This window comes from Triplophysa rosa, linkage group LG24 (assembly GCF_024868665.1).
Source record: "Triplophysa rosa linkage group LG24, Trosa_1v2, whole genome shotgun sequence".
Taxonomy (NCBI): Eukaryota; Metazoa; Chordata; class Actinopteri; order Cypriniformes; family Nemacheilidae; genus Triplophysa; species Triplophysa rosa.
The window spans coordinates 10,314,153-10,332,295 of NC_079913.1; the positions used below are offsets into that span (position 1 = coordinate 10,314,153).

Sequence of the window (18,143 nt, forward strand, 5' to 3'; positions counted from 1 at the left end):
ACACACATGCTGATTTGTCATTGAGATTCAGTGCATCAGTGTATGTGAAAATTTCATCTCTCGGTTGCAAGTCCACACCGCCGTTCCTTGATTGCATTATACATGCATTTGTTTTAAAAATGCAATAAGCATGTCACAGGCCTGTATTGTTTGTGAAAAATGGAAGTCAACTCTTGTTAAGTGGAAGTAATTGATAATTACATGCTTGATTAAGATCGGGATTTAAACCGGGACATATAGCGACCAAGATCAAAGTCCAACTGAATAACGTTCATTGCCATTCAAAGCATGTGCTCATGCCACTGTTTTTAATTTCCGCATGATGAAAGAAAGTGAAATGGCATAGGGTGCGAATGTCCTCCCCTGCCCTCCCTCGTTCAATAACATGACTAGCGCTTTTCGCCTGGCTGGTTTTGGGCTGAGGCGTCACTTTGACGCACATTGAAGACCGTGCGAGGCGTCTCCTTGCCACAGTTGAGAAAACACAATGCTCTTGGCCACCCCAAAAGCGAGTCCAACCAAATCAGAGGCAACTCAAGCACCAAATGACTGCAGGGCAGAAGGTTTCCGACCGGCAGGGTGTGTGGACCCATAGCTTTTCTAGTGGCTGCAGTGGAGGTTTGGGCGGAGAAGTGTGACCCAGTTGGAAATATCAGGGGACGAGGCAAGGGGCGGGAAGTGAGATTTGATGTGCAAAGCACCAGAGCGAGTGCAAAGAAAGTCATGCTGTGCCATCTGGTGGAGTGGTAATTGGGTAAGGATTTTTCACTTTAATGGTGCCATGGCCCACACTGGGCTGGGTACAGAGAGCATGGTGCATCATCAAAGCATAATGTGCATTCCAAGCCTCCACTCGTTTCAAGTTAGGCTACTATTAAAACAGGCGTTTACGACTACCCTTTATTTAAGCTAAACGTGTATAAACTCACTGTGTACTCAACAGTCTCCAGGCTCACGGAATCTCCAACATCAATATTTTAATCATTTATAAAAATGAATTGCCATCTGGGATGTCGTAATGGAACTAAAAGTTAGGATCGGGTGTGTTTGGTAGTTTTACAGCATGCTGTGAGTGTATATTAGCATTGTTCGTTAATTGTCTAAGGCATCTGATAAAGCGCTTGGACCCGGAAGAGGGATGCGTGATGTCATTCTTAAGAAGTGGATGGTTGCAATTTTCTGCATTGCTTCAGTGAGAGAAGTTGGCCAGGTTGGCAGCATCAAATTTTGACAGATTTTCAGTGTTGTTTAAGTTATGTAAACTAATTCGCATTTATTACACTAGATTCAGATGCATGTATGCATGTTTGTTATTTAGCTCAGTATAGCGGATAACTGGGCAAGTATTCACACTGTTAAAATAAAGGTATGATTAATGGCAACAGCGTATAACTTCTGTTTAAACTTGAAATCTAATAGAAACCTGCAGAGAAGTCATTACTGTTTTATGTAGATTGTATTTTTTTATGGCTAGATGATTGTCATGCCTTGAATTTGCTGTTTTAACAAACATGAAGGGAAGTGCACCTTTAAATGGCTATTTTGTAGGGGTGTAACGGTTCTCGGTAAAAATTGAACTGCACGGTTCTCCACTAACGGTTCGGCACATGCTTGGACCGCGGCTCATCTTAAATCTGACGACGCATTTATAATATGGTTCGTTAAAAATTATAATGCATAAAACAGACTGACAAAGTTCAGCTAATGTATGTTTGTCGATGGATACACATTTAATACCTACAACAAATCAAATAACGTAGACAAATTTCAATAGGATTGACGTATGCTGTACAGTCATTTATGCTTTCATCACCCGGGTGTTGTGAGCGCGCGAGTTCAGGTGAGACCTGAACAGCACATGTTGCTGTTTAAACTACACTCATTCAAGCCTTGCCAATTTAAACATTTAAGTGCAAGATGATGCACAAGAAAACACGCTTGCGCGCTGTGAGAAGATCCAAAGCGCACACAAGGAAAGTCTCAGACATGGCGCAAATATTGAGTTGTCTTTGAAGTCTTGCGCTTAAACGGACAAATTCACACAAGTAGGTCAACATGCCCCTCTTGTTTAGTATCTTAACAAACATAGTAGGTTATGTCTTAAGTGAACGGACGAAACAGACGAAAAACAGCGCATGTGTACAGTATCAGTGTACTGGATCGGTTTCATTCCTCTTAAAGCGACAGCAGCATATTCCTGCTGTCTGTTAAAAGTCAAGGAAATCACTCACTGCTTGTGACTCAATAGCTTCTGTAACTTCAGTTAAGATTCGTCTTTATTTAATTTGTACATATACAATGTTATGTTTTATTTGATTACTTTAATCCATTTCTACATTAAAAGGTATATATACAGTATCTTATTTTATTTTCTGCTTTGCTCTGTTGTTTTATTGGTGCTGTTACTTGTAGCTTGATTATTTGTTCTTATTTTTATTTGTCAGTAGTCCCTTTTCCCTGAACATAGCACAAACCGAACCGAAACCATGAGCATAAAACCGTGACACAAACCCTACCGTGAGTAATTTGAACCGTTACACCCCTACTATTTATTTAAAGCGAAGGGGACTGCAGTCCTTGCGAGGTCTTTTCAACTTGCAAGTCTTTTGTGTCGTGCTGTTTTTGCTCTTAAACATGCAAGTTTCCTTTGTCTGCGTGATACAAATAGTAATGGTCTAATGGACGTTCTTGCACTGCCTCAACTCTCCACGAGTAATTATGGCTTTTTGTGTAAGTCTATAATGGACTCCTCTGACTCACTGCGTGAAACGGTCTAGCTTCGCAGGTGTGCACCAGCGCTATTCATATGTGCAGCATACACACACAAAAGCAAACAAAATCCATCTTATTTCCCATCCTCCTCCACCTTCCCAAAGTTCAGCTCGGCTGCCAGCTCAACAGCCGCCCACATCGTATCATGTGAGTGACACGCAGCTCCAGAAATTCACGCAACACATTTCAAGTGTCACCAGAAACTGCTGTCAAACTTTTGATCCAGAAATGTTCCTCTGTTAGGAATAGATCCACCCCTCCAATCCTCTACAAATTCTTTTACTCACTTTTATCAGATACAAATGCAAAACTTTACAATATCTTTGAGCATGGATGATTGTTTGTCCATTGAGCATATGTTGTCTGTTCATGAATATTTATCAAAATCACCAGGATTTTCTTACCAGACCTTTTAACTATCGTATCTCGCAAGATTATCTTGTCATTCAACTTCACTACAAGGACTATGCAAGTTCTTTCGCATCACCAGCTGTTTTGCAATTAATTTGACCATCCTCAACGAGCATGGACCAGCATGAAAATGTGTTCTTGACTTATTAGTATTCTGTATAACAAAGACAATTTTAACTTAGACTAGCCTTAGATCGCCATTATCACATCACAGCTGTCAAACCCTGTGCATTTTACACCCCAGTGTACTTAGCAGACCACACAGATGCTACTGTGGACATATGTAAACGCTCCCCTATAGAGTGTACAGCTCTCTTAAGGAAAATCATTAGCATCTGTTAGCACCCAGCAGTCTACAAACCAGCTGTTGGTCAGCATCCCTCACAAGAAAATACTGCCGTTGTACCATAGAGCAATGATGGATTTGGTTCATAATATCATGACTTTTTGATATAATGTATGTAGGATTCAAACAGAATTTATTTTTTTATTATATTTTATTTGTTTTGTGTGAGTTGTCAATACTACCCTTTTTAAAATAATACTGTGACATTTGCTGGCAGACAATCTTTTTTTCAATTATTTCTCGAAATGATTCATTATTTTGGGAAATGTCATATATCATCATATTTTTTACTGTAGAACATCACCCTACAGTTTTATTCAGTATTTTCAAAATTCTTCTAAGATACCATGGCAATACCATTGAATTGCTAAGAAATCATGGTAATGTCAATATACATTTTGCTCCTTTTTTATGTTCGGGAAAGTATATCGTTGTGTATAGAAACTGACTTTATCCCACTTTATTTAATGTCTTTTCAGAAAAAAAGTATTTGTACGAGTAGTATATTGATTGTCTGTTTATTATTTTACTACAGATTACTACTAATTAATTCATACATTTATCTATACGTTTGTTTGTTTATTTAGTCTGCATTTGAAACCATTTTGTAAAATGATGTCACTTACTTGCCCACAGACCCACTACACACTCTATATGACCTATAAGCCATCAAACCCAATGTCGCCATAGCAACAAGAGCGTAGCATTGACAACCTATATACCACAACAGCTCTAGCGGTCTTTCTGACCAATCCCATGCAGAGAAGGGAGGACAATCATCTCACCCAATACGAAGTCTAATTTAACTCGCTACAAGTTCATTCTGACTCCTCCAAACTTTGTGGTCTTAAACCTACAGCATTCATTCAGTCTATTATTATTCCGTCCAGGTGATTGACATTGGCAGTAATTATAGTACAGGTACAATGGCAGCGACGCCGGCTGTGCGGGAGTGGGTGGCTCTTGCGTGTCCTGTGGCGAGAGAAGAACACATCTCACACTCTGTATCCATCAACATGTACTACAGCTCAGGGCATCTATTGGCGGTTTGACAACCGGGAATGTTTTTCTCGTGATTGAGGCGCCCCCACTAACAACCTAGTCTACTCATTACGTCCAGCGAAAGCAGTGCTCACCCAGAAAAAGTATTACAAGCTCTGTAAATGGTCCTTCTACAACCTGCCATACACTTGCAGAACTTCTGAGGCCAAGAAGTATTAAAGAGAAGAATTGATACTGACTCCACACATACTAGTGTGACCGGCTGAGTGAGTGTGTAAGCAAACAAGTGAGTAAATGAACGGAGGGTTGAGTAAACGAAAGCGAGAGATTAGAAGGCATGGATGGATGAGAAGATGTTTAAACAACATGCCTCACAAGCGCATCCTTTGGGAACACGGCGCAGTCGAAGGCTTTCCGTGAAGTCGCACCTCATTCTACACCTTCCTCGCACACTAAATTAGACGCTCACACCCTACAGTTCTTGTGTTCCTTATTCTCACTCCAGCTCTCAATTTTGCTGACCTGTTATCTGCTTTCTATCTACAGCATGTATCCCATTGGTTGTGTTTTGGCTCGGAAGCTCTTGCGTTTTTGATTGAATCTTTCGTTTGCTTCTGTGCATTGATTTGTGATTCCCTTCTTTGTGAAGTGTGTTGCTGTTTTGATGTCTGCTCCTGCCGTAAAGGTGCACTTTTTATTGACTGCCTGGCATGCAGAAAACATCCCTATTACTAGGTAGACTTCACCGAAATAGCCGTTGTGACATATTAATCTTGTCCTAACTAAGAGTAAACCTCAAAAGGATGCCAATGGCCAGAATGTCATTTTGCACATTCGCAGGCCGGACCATATATGGTAAGCAGCAGGAAGCCATGAGGGTCAGTTTTTTGTTAGAAATGTTATTTTAGTACTGCTGCTTTTGACAAATAACTTTTCCTGTTTGTGAAAAAGCAAACAAGGCATGAAAAAGGATCGACTTACAGAATGAAAGGGTGCATTTTGTTTGGTCAGTTTGAGATGTGGGTCAGTCCCGTACAAGAAGTGAAAAGGGATGAAAGCAACGCAATAAAAAATGTGTGACCAGCGGGTTAGGATTTAGCTGCTTCATTGCGATGGTAAGCTCCTGCTCTTCGCTGTTTATAGCTACATCATTGTGCAAAAGCATGGATCTCCTTTCACAGCCATTCAAAAGTAGCTTTGTATTCTTTATGACAAAAAAATGCTGTTATGGTCTTTTTTTGCAAGCCCAAAACAGGGGGTAAAGTTTCCATGTCATTTATCGACAAATATCAGGACCAATTTTCAATGACCACACACACACCCCCTACACATTTATTTTACATTCAGGATGTTTGGGTCCACTGGACCCAGGGCTTATAAAATTGTGGAAACTGCGGGTTCTGTGTACCTTCATTGTGTCCTCTTCATGTCTGGGTCTCCTTTTAGTATGTTTGTGTGTGTTTCTGTGTCCGTGTGAGTGTTTGAGAGTGTGTGTAAGTATGAGTTTTCTGTTTCTGCCCCTGCCGTTCCCGCAAAAAAACATGGAGCACTTCAATTCATAAATGTGATGTAACAAAGGTACAGGGCAAATATTAACCATATATGCTGTTTAGATTGCTTGTAATTGGGATGAAGTAAACATCTTTTAATTATTTTAACATAAAGTGTTTGATTGTGTTGAATTAAAAACCCAAAACTCCAGACCCACCAACACTATAGTCCCTATAGATTATCTCTGATAACAAGCAAAAGAAACCAAGAAGAACCGCTATTTGGCTAAACTTGTCTCCAATATTTTGAATTTAGACTGCGATACCAAGCTTTACCGCTAGATGGGAATGTCCCATACGGTTTCGTTAAATGCGACGAGGTTACACGACCCCTTCAACAAGTTGTTTATTTAATAAAATCAACATACAACAAAATTTAACAAATCGTTTATTTAATACCATTATTATACAGTAAAATAATAATATAAATTAAATTAAATATAAATAGTTTAGCCCTAGCCAGACCGATACAAACACAGACCGAAAGTTATCTTCCATCCAGGCGCGTGCTTCAGATGAAACCGTCTATGCTGAATCAAAAGGTTGCCCACTTGTACAATCTAGAAAGCGTGCTAAATATTAGTATAATTGGAGTAACATCATTGTTTTTCTTCTGTTAGCTTCTGCCTGGCTGCCACATCCAGCAATGAGTCGAAGGGAGGCTCTGGTGGGGAACCCTGCGCCCAGCGCGGCGCCTGAGGTTCCGGGCAACAGCACAGAGGCATCAGGGCCCGGTCCACATGAGACCAAAGACGAGATGTTCTCTAAAGTCAAAGACAAGTTCATGAATGAACTGCACAAAATTCCACGTAAGTAAAAAAACATTTCCTATGCTCAACTCGTGAAGCACAATTTATGATAAAAGTGCTTAAAGTAAGCTTGTTTTTATTTCACCATAGGTGTGTTGTGTTTGTTTAGCATAATTGTGATGTTAATCAAACCTGCAATGCGTGGCATTGATTGAGCCCCAACGTTGGTAGAGAGTAACAAGCTGCGTCAGATCCATTTTTGGTTTCCATTTTTTTACTTCCACCGTTCACCCAGTGCCGAACAATAATGAGCTTCGAAAACAAGCGGGAACGAAACGCGTTCCTTTTCATTCTAATTGTAAATAAGCAAGTAAATGAGTTTTGTGATTTGCATGCCTTCATGCTCGCTGCCTCGGTTCTCAACGCACCGCAGCCTTCAGTGAAGTGAAGCATCGTAGATCTATCCATCAATCCACGTGTGGCTGAAATGGGGGAAGTAGTTTGTATATACGTTACTGGAGAAGTCCTTGGTTTTTCACACCAGCACATAGCTCCTGACTAAATATAGACATTTATTGGCTTTTGTGGAAGAGATTTCAGTGACAGGAAGTGGCTGCTTATAAAAAGATTGGATCAAATTGCACTTCAGGCCACCAATGATATTATAACATGTTATTGCACTACAGATACAGTATATGGCGCTACAACACTCTAAAATAATCGTCATCTTCAATTAAACACTTTACTTTAGGATTGTTGGCTTCTGGGATTGGCTTATGTTTTGCTTTATCCAACAGACATACATATAAACTTTGGTTCTAAACAAGGCTTTTGGATTAAATTTGTGTCTATGATGCTAAAAAAAAATGATGCATAGGTTAGATATCTAAGTAAATGAATGGACATCAATGTGAGCTACGGTTTTGGAATTAACTCCATTCAGTCTAGTTAAAAGATGCCATACCGGACATGACATCTTCCTCTAAGTTTCTGGAAATTTCTGTCACATCTTTCTGCGTTTCGCTCTCGATTTCACACATGAACCCTATCTCTTTCATTCTCGCACTTGCGCGCACGTACGCTTTTACTTTCTCGCACACTTCCACCCTTCCTTTCGCACTCAGAGACACACTCACCACATTAATTATCACTTTGCCTGCCTGCAGACAACTGTAAAATAAAGGGTTGCCGCATTTGACTCAGACAGATATGCCCCTTCTGAGAACCAGCCAGAAAAAAGCACTCCATTACAGTGGCTTAAATTACTGTTTTAGCCGCCGCCCTCCATCACGCGCACGTCTCCGTGCCAACCGGTGCCTCGGTTGATGAATGCCTGGGAAGAAGGGTGCTGTATTGACCGGGGCATCCAGGAGCTTTGATGGACCTGCATTAGTGATGAATGGACGAGCTAGATGCAGAATATTCGAGCTGTTCTGCTCCGGTATATTCCACTGCGTTGAATACGTGCAGGTGCTGGCGGTAAAAGTAAGATGCATGAACCTGTCATGATCTGCCGTCTAGCGCGGCAAAAACAGAAGAGCGTAGACACATGCTGTGTAAGGCCGATGAAGATTTACTTCACTACGTAGACAAAACAAGACGACGAATGCCACAGTCATACGTCAACAATTACTGTAAATGAACAACAGTTAAATGTAAATGAACGGGATTGAATTATCTTTTTTAGCAGTTTAGCTTACTGTGTCATGCAGTGACAGATTCAAAAAAGCTTACCTGCGAGAGAACCTGTACTCTCAACCCTCACGGTCACACAACGTCACATCCTTTCCACGCCACCCATCACAAACGCTCCTGCATGTAGAATCGCCGAGACAGGTGGCCACACTCGGTTTGTCACGGTTCCACTTTACCTGCTCCTAACCGGCCATCAGGAGGTTTTCCACACTGCTGTGGTTACGCAAACGACTGCAACACAACGATTTCTCCCGACGCTCTGCTGCTCAAGCTCAAGGCGTCTGTTTGCAATGATAATTAACCTCTCTGCACAAAGACACTTTGAGACGTTTTACAGCTCCGCCACAATTACTTTGACTAATGAACACACTTTATACAGCTCTCGTACACTTTGTATCGCGGTACCCGACACAATGTTCCCCTTGATCCGAGGAAGTTCTATCAAACGCCAGAATCAATGCTCATTTCATACTCATCAAAATGCAAATGTCAAAGGGAACTTGCGCTTTGTAACGGCAACTACCAGTTATGGGGGCACTGGGGTTTATTATTTGACATTATTTCATGAAATCCAAGTATATTTGCGTTTCAGTTTGATCACGTTTACAATGCTTTGATTATTTTAAAACAATTCCTATTTAGTCTGTTGTTGCACACAAATATATGTTCAAATGAGTTTCAATATACGCTATTGATGCGTTTTAGTTCTAAATACAACAAAATAGTTATTTTATTAGTTGTGTAGTGTGAAAGTGGTGTTTGCTTTTGTTTATAAAGCTCCGTTCATGGTCAGCAACAGGAGGCGAACTGACAAAGGGTGCCAACCACAACCTCGGCCAACAGCCTGACAGATGGAGCATCCATCCCTTCCATTCTGCTGACCTTTGACCTAATCCTATCTCCCTCCCCTACCCTTTTCCCTGCTGCCCCTAAGGCATCCCATAGGACATCTGAAGGGTACCAGACTCGTCCACTGTGTTCCCTTGAAATTCGATTATGTACACAAACACAAATGAATCCCCGCTCTCGCCTGCTGCATGCTTCCCGTTATCAAGTCTTTCAGCTTCTCAAGCATCGTAAGAAAGAATCTAATTTAAAACACGTTAAAACGGCATTGCGGGAAAGAAAAGGGACATTTTCCAACTAAGTGCATTATCCTTAAGAACTGAAAGACAGCTATTCGATTAGTTGTCAACAGACAAATTAGACTGAAAAGAAGAATTTAAAGAATGTTTTTGCTCCATTTTGCTGTCATCCTTTATATTTTGGCCACCGTCAAAGGGATTTATTCTCTTTATAATCATAGTGTCATGTTTGTGTCACATGGCATCCAGATGCTTTGTACATCACAGACCGTCACAGCACTGCCTGTAATAACAAAAGATCTGATCTGATCTGAATGCTGTCGGTGAAGGATATGAGAGGGTGGATATCAATCTACTCGTAATATCACATGAAACGTTATCACACTTGTCTTTTTTCCCTTCAAATATTTTCTTCTATCAGTTATGTGATTTGTATATGGTGTGGATGGTTCAGTGTAATGATACAAGCACTAGAAGCTCAGCTCTTTTGTTCATTCACTGCAATCTATTTAATTTTTATCTTTTTCAGTAGGGACATATTAACTGTTTATTTTTTTTATAAATCGAGTAAATTGAGTGAATGGCCTAAAAAGACACTCATTTGTTGCCGCTCACATGACCCCCAATGAATCATTGAATGAATCTGAGCGAATCTTTTAAGTGCGCAAATTCAAAATAATCAAGCCACTGAGATCAATTAAAATTTCCAACACTAATAAAATATTTTATTCTTAAAGCGGTTGTTCACGCAAAAATTTAAATTCTGTTATCATTACTCTTGTCATTTCGTACATGTACACTCACCTAAAGGATTATTAGGAACACCTGTTCAATTTCTCATTAATGCAATTATCTAATCAACCAATCACATGGCAGTTGCTTCAATGCATTTAGGGGTGTGGTCCTGGTCAAGACAATCTCCTGAACTCCAAACTGAATGTCAGAATGGGAAAGAAAGGTGATTTAAGCAATTTTGAGCGTGGCATGGTTGTTGGTGCCAGACGGGCCGGTCTGAGTATTTCACAATCTGCTCAGTTACTGGGATTTTCACGCACAACCATTTCTAGGGTTTACAAAGAATGGTGTGAAAAGGGAAAAACATCCAGTATGCGGCAGTCCTGTGGGCGAAAATGCCTTGTTGATGCTAGAGGTCAGAGGAGAATGGGCCGACTGATTCAAGCTGATAGAAGAGCAACTTTGACTGAAATAACCACTCGTTACAACCGAGGTATGCAGCAAAGCATTTGTGAAGCCACAACACGCACAACCTTGAGGCAGATGGGCTACAACAGCAGAAGACCCCACCGGGTACCACTCATCTCCACTACAAATAGGAAAAAGAGGCTACAATTTGCACGAGCTCACCAAAATTGGACAGTTGAAGACTGGAAAAATGTTGCCTGGTCTGATGAGTCTCGATTTCTGTTGAGACATTCAAATGGTAGAGTCAGAATTTGGCGTAAACAGAATGAGAACATGGATCCATCATGCCTTGTTACCACTGTGCAGGCTGGTGGTGGTGGTGTAATGGTGTGGGGGATGTTTTCTTGGCACACTTTAGGCCCCTTAGTGCCAATTGGGCATCGTTTAAATGCCACGGCCTACCTGAGCATTGTTTCTGACCATGTCCATCCCTTTATGACCACCATGTACCCATCCTCTAATGGCTACTTCCAGCAGGATAATGCACCATGTCACAAAGCTCGAATCATTTCAAATTGGTTTCTTGAACATGACAATGAGTTCACTGTACTAGAATGGCCCCCACAGTCACCAGATCTCAACCCGATAGAACATCTTTGGGATGTGGTGGAACGGGAGCTTCGTGCCCTGGATGTGCATCCCACAAATCTCCATCAACTGCAAGATGCTATCCTATCAATATGGGCCAACATTTCTAAAGAATGCTTTCAGCACCTTGTTGAATCAATGCCACGTAGAATTAAGGCAGTTCTGAAGGCGAAAGGGGGTCAAACACCGTATTAGTATGGTGTTCCTAATAATCCTTTAGGTGAGTGTATAATGTTCTTTCTTCGGTAGAACACGATATTTTGAAGAATGTTCTAAACTGGCATCCATTCACTTGCGCATTGGTTTTGTGTCCATACAATAGAAGTGAATGGGTGCCGGCGCTGTTCGGTTACCAACATTCTTCAAAATATCTTCTTTTGTGTACTGCGGACAAGAGGGGGAGCAAAATAGGACAGAATTTCCATTTTTGGGCGAACTATCACTTTAAACATTCCCTCCATCACTGTAAAATTACCACCTCTCTACTGGCACCTCTCTACGCTAATGAAACCACATGACATTATAAATCACAAAGTAATTTTCCTTAACACCGATGCTATCTTTACAAAAGCGGGGTTGTCTTTTATTCGTGCTGTATAACATGCTTTAGTACCAGGGTTAATTGACCAACAGCGTGCTGTCACAACATATTAGTTTGGGTTGCCAGTGTGCGGTGCATTACACCAATAGATCATTTTACCCTTGCTTGGCCCGTACGCTCAGTACAAATGACAATCAGAGGGCTCTTTCAATCAAATCACGTCCGTCGCGACATTAAGTTTCCATTTCGTTTGGGCGTGTGTGTGAACAAGTGTGAGCGTGAGTAACTCGGCCCCGCGGCGTGCCCCCTGGGGATAGATCATGTTACTGTTAGCTTCACGTTATCGAGGCTACACAACCTCGCTGGCCGGAGACACCCACATTACATTCAGATCAGGCTAACTGCAGAATAATGAGCCTCAGGCTACCCAAAATGAATCTCAGCGTGGTGCCACTACTGCTGATGACCAGTTTACTCCTTTTGTTGTGTTACATGTAAATGAGAGAGAGACCTTTTATTAATTTACAGTTGATACCGCTTATAGGATGAATACATAAGAATAGTAGGAAAAGTATTCTAGTAAGAATACATCCCTAAATGTCATATTTTACCTTAAAATCAAAAGGAAAAGGACCAAAATTATTTTGTGACATTTAAACATTTTGTAAACATTAGATGGGATGTCGTGGCTACATCACGTTAATCTCTTTTTTAAATCTGCATTAGCTAATACTTTACAATAATAAATCACTTTTCTTACAGTAATCTGAATATAAATAAGGGAAAATAAAGGACATTTTCCCAGAATTTTTCAATGCATTTTCTGCATAAAATGTCACAATTGAAGAAAATAATAATGGCCTACATTTTGGACCATAGGCGTTATTTTGTAAATGCAAAATATCATTTCTTATTTCTGTTTTTTTTGTGACGAAATATGACCTGGCACTGCAGGCTCTCCATAAAGTTATTTCATAAATCTAAGATGCCACAGTCGCTATTGTCTCTGTGGCCTGGCATGGCTTCCAAAAGCAGATAGAATTAAAAGTCTGCGCCAAGTCTCATGAAGTCTTATGTTGCATTCTTTTGTCAAGGAAAATGTTGAAAACAAACTCTCAAGATCTTATTGAAAGATTCAGGGGCGGTCAAGAATGCAGCATTGCATCCGTGATACCAGCACAACGGATCACCGGAGATGACAGATTTTATTTTTTGGCACCCACCTGTAGTTGTTTCATTGTTCAAGCTGCATTAGGTTTGGAATTGGGCACCGCAGCGGCACTGGATGTGATTTATGCTTCTCTCTGATTGGCTACGAAACCTCATTTTATGCTCCCAGCTGAGAGTTTGTGTGTGCATGGCGGAACGAGAGATAGCTGCTTGAAGTTGAAGAGCACATGCTTGCTCTGCACTCCCGACGGACAATAGACGCACAATAGAGTTAATTAGAAAATGTTTCTGTTGCTTTCTGGGTCTCGGGTTCTTTTAATTAAGAAACACAAAAGTGTCTTTCAAAATAGGACATTTGCTTGATGAAGACGATAAGCACTTGGGTTTATTACGTGGCACTGTGCCGTAGTAGATTTATTTGCATGTATTAGGGTGCAAACAAGTACGCTTGATATGAGAAGTATTTTATTCGTTTTTTTAAACTCCAAAAAAGGCAATCCAATCGAAGCGGCAAGGTGTATGATTAAAAAGCCAGCTAATGTACTCATCATACGAGTCAATTTAATGAAGTGCAAGCTGTATCGTCGTATTTCTTTCCAGAGCTTTTATTAAAAAGTGTCAGAATTGTTCAGCGTCTACTGCAGCGCGAAGTAGCTTCTTCCTTATTGAAATAGTTCATATGGTCCTTTAGGGGCCTTAAAGACTTAAAAGTAAAAAAACGTTGTTGTACATTTTTGTAAGTACATTTTGTTACGAAACAAATGTTGAAGAGTGCTCAAATATTCATGTCTTTCATGTAAAGGAAAGTGAATGGCGATTAGGGGCTGTCAAGTTCACAAAAGGGCTAAAACGCATCATACTGTAATAGTAGTCCGTATGACTTCTAAAGCTGTTATAACTTTTTATGAATGACAGATTGTAATTTAAATGTCAAGTGTATAAAGTAGTGGTCGGGATTGCAACCAGTGGCTTACTCCACCCATTCCTTTCGAAGCACTACGGTGGCTGACACAGGACAAAGATGTCGTCACGTTTTCGCTTCTTTCCCGAAGGAGATAACATATTTATGAACCACGCTCTGTGTCCATTGTCCGTTTAGGGCTAATATAGAAACAAGATGGTGAATTCCATGCAAGGGAATAGAAAAGCTCATTCTAAGGTAATAAGAACATAGCGCTTCGTTGTGTAAGATAGTTATGTATATTATAATCCATATCTGCCAATAGATCCTCCCACAAAATACACACTGTCACATACAAAAAGTCATTGCTTGCTGAAAATCTTGCCTTGAGAATCTTTCAGCTGTGTTCACCATTCACTTTCATTGTATGGAAAACATAGGTTGGACATTCTGCTATTAACAATTGTAAAGACAGTTCTCCAATCGTGGCAGGTCAGAGCTGAGGATGGCTCAATGCTTTGTGCGCTTTGAGCGGTAGAGCCACAGAGATGAAAGGGGCTCTTTATTCCCCCAGCGGCCTGATATGCAGGTCAGTGTTGGAGAAAAATAGAGTGTAGGCTGAAGAGAAGGTTTTAACAGGCGTGAGTCAGAGGTCTGATGCTGGGCAAGCTTCAGGAGCAATTACGGTCTAAGCCACAAGCTTTTAGAGAAGATGGGGCATCTGACCAACAAGAGTGGCCTTTAAGATAGATGACAGATTCGCCTCTTTTTGAAAAGGGCTGAAATGACGGTGCTTTGGAAATAGCTTTTTGAAAGCTTGGTGAGAGATCGGTGCATTTTTTCTGAAGGTAATTTCATTTCTCATCGCATGAAATGTTATGCAACATTAAAAATTCATGAAGCAATTCAATATATTCAGTCACTTAAATAAAGCATCAAATGCTTTTCATATTGTATTTTACTACTGTATTCTATCCTGTTTGTCCAAAAGAACTACAGTAGAATGTTTAGCAAATAAAGTGGGGCGGGTTTTGATTTTATTAAATTGGAAATTGACTGCAATGTGAAACGTGACCATAAAAATAGTAAAAAAAAAAGTAAATAGTGACTATTTTCATTTTATGTTGACCTTCACTAATAGTTCTGTAGCTTAACTAATGGAGCATAGCATGTGAAATGGCAGGTTTAAACCGTTTGTTGGTTTTAAAATATGACCCTTTACATACAATATGACATTTGCATTCAAAGCAGATTTACGTAAACATTGGAGAGAAACCCACTAGGGATCCCGGTACATTGATCTTAATTGTGAAAACACCATCTGGATACAAAAGGTACCTTACTGTTGTACAGTTAATCCATAAACCAAATATTTTTTAGGGAATGGATGTGATCAAGCAGTGATGAAGAGTGTTAAGCTAGAAAAGAAAAACTAAATACAAAAAGACTTGATGATCATCACCTCTATTACCCCGCCCGCAGTCCAGGCCGTTGGCTGCCGATCCCAAACTTACTTTAGACTATCATTCTTCCTCGGGGGAAAGTGCTTATCGATTTTGTCAACAGCCCATTGATTTCTCTCTCTCTCGCTCACTGTTTTTCTTTGCTCTCTGTTTGGACATTGCTGTGGGAAACATGTCCTGCACTAGCAAGTCTAACTCTCCTGGGAGGAGGGAGATGCTAACATGGACTAGTAATATTTCTCCCCTGCCAAATCAAATATAAAATCTTCACAGCATGCTCTTAGAAACAAAATATGTTTCAAATTGGGAAATAAAACCTGTCAGGATATTGGACGTGTTCTAAATGCCAACTGTCGTGCTTGGGTTTGATGTTGAAAAAATGTATTGGCCGATTATCACAAAACATAAGTCGTCACCCAAAATTCAAAGAAATAATACATACTATATTTTAGATATTTTATGTTGTATTGTTTATGAAAATAATGATACAATGATTGTACATTGTTACTTTCTATAATAGAATATAACTAAACTGATACAATACAATTCAATATTGTATTACATTATATATAACATTACTGTATATTATATAACATAATATTGTATTATAATGTAATACAATATAACTGACCAATATAAATATGTATATATAAAACCTAATAATACATAATTGTATACTAGTTTTGCATTATTGTAATGCATTAAAAAACATTTATTGTTTTTCTAGGCTAAGATTTATGCTGACATTCTTGTCAAATGCCATGTACAAGATGTTTTTAATGGATGGCACAGTGACATTATTTATACAAGTTCTTGACTCTATTGTCCTACAGCCAATCAAACGCATTCAAATCTGGAGTGGAAAATTGGCTTCTCTTTGTTGAAAATCGGCTCATGCTCTTCCCTGGAAGTTGCTTCTCGTTCACCAGGTGTTGGTTGCGATGAGTGCAAAAGCCATAATTACTGTACACGAGTGTCTGAATATCAGATTCTACCACATCTGTCTGCCAATTATTCCCAGCAAATGTTGGTTTGGAGAGGAGAGGAAAGTGAGGTTCAGCTCTGTGCTTGCGCTCTGTTGACGCATGCAGTTTTAGTTGTGCTGTTTAGAGGCGTCACTCGTTCTTTTGGCAGGAGGCTGTTAATCTTGTCGAATAGCCGAGGAGCGCGGAAGCTCGATTGTTCTCCCTTGACAACATTCACTGGAGTCTTAAGCTATATTTATAAAACCGTGAACGGAAGAGAAAATTGTGTTTTTCCCCATTCGAAGTCCATCTTTTCAAAGTTACTTTCACACAGTTTAATGATTGATTCATAGTACATAGTCTCAGAAAACTGTTTTTACAGTTCAATAAAATTCTACAGTTCCTCATGAAGTGCACAAAGTTGCTTTAACAATTCAAGACCCAAACCATCTTCTAAGAGCATTTTGATTTAGCTAGCTGGAAATAACAAGTATTCAATGCCCTCCTGTCTAGGCAACAAAATTGGCCGATTACTCTTACCCGAGCGTTGAAGCTGAGAGAGGATTATTAATCCTCTGTGACCGGGCAGCAGACATGAAGGTCTCCAGCAATTGATCAAAGAGTGTCAACTGAAACTCGCTGTCACTTTTGCTTCTTGATTGTTCCGTTTCTTCATTGTTCTTAAAAATACATCGAAGACAACCTGACATATTTTGGATTATGACTAGTTCAAGTTTGCTCTGTAGCCATTTGGGTACCATCCACTTAAAGCTATTTCAACCTGATCTTTCGGGAATTCGTACCTATTTTACAAGGTGGCTAATTTATATGAATTCATGACATGTAAATCATACAAAAACGTATGATAGAAAACTCAACATTGAAGCCCCTCCCCTAAACCTAACATGACTGGGGTGAAAGCAATTCGTATTAAAACATACAAATAGATTCGTATGAATTCATAAATGAATTTGTACGAATTAAAATAGAAAATAACAAACAGTTATAAAAAACAACAACAAATAATTATGAATTCCTGTGAGATTGTGTTGCCTATTTCCAGTCATTGGAATATGTCTAATCCATTTGATTGGAGACCAACTAGAATGAACAAAACTTTTATGCTATTTGCCTAATTTAGTTTCATGTACAATTACCAGTTGTATTTTACTCTTTAGCACATTGCCAATAGGTTGTCTTTCATCTGTGCTTTCATATGTTTTCCTCTACACAGTGCCATCATGGGCCATCGTCGCCATTGCGTTCGTTGCTATTGTACTAGTTGTTTCCTGCTGCTTCTGCGTCTGCAAAAAGTGGATCTTGAAGAAGAAGAACAAGAAAAAGGGAAAAGACAAAGGCAAGAACGCCATCAACATGAAGGACGTCAAAGACGGTATCAAAACCGAGGTAAAAACATTTATGTTTGTACTTTTGGATGAGCCTTGTTTAATCGATTGCATTTGCATGCAACAATTATCGGTTTAAGTATTATAATATTACAGTACAATGCCAATCATTTATAACTAAAATAATCTAAAAACAGCATAATCTAGATTGAGTCATCTGTTGATCGTGTTGTTTCACAGCTGACTTGAATTGCAGGGCTGAAAACCTGGGCTTGTTAACGGTTCATTAAAGTATTGAGTTTTTCTGTTTTTTTCTTGCATTTAGCTTAATTTACAGTCTTTGTAGCGCTGCATAT

General features: G+C 39.7%; 1 protein-coding gene across 5 annotated transcripts in view; it reads left to right on the plus strand.

Moving 5' to 3' along the window:
* The window catches only part of syt1a (synaptotagmin Ia), a 166,238-nt gene that overhangs the window by 127,668 nt on the left and 20,427 nt on the right, over positions 1 to 18,143 (plus strand). For all 5 annotated transcript variants that reach the window (XM_057323824.1, XM_057323828.1, XM_057323826.1 and 2 more), the window contains 2 exons: positions 6,702 to 6,890; positions 17,676 to 17,848. In XM_057323824.1, coding sequence (XP_057179807.1) covers positions 6,728 to 6,890; positions 17,676 to 17,848 — 336 coding nt within the window. In that variant the 5' untranslated portion in view covers positions 6,702 to 6,727. The remainder of the gene's footprint in view (positions 1 to 6,701; positions 6,891 to 17,675; positions 17,849 to 18,143) is intronic.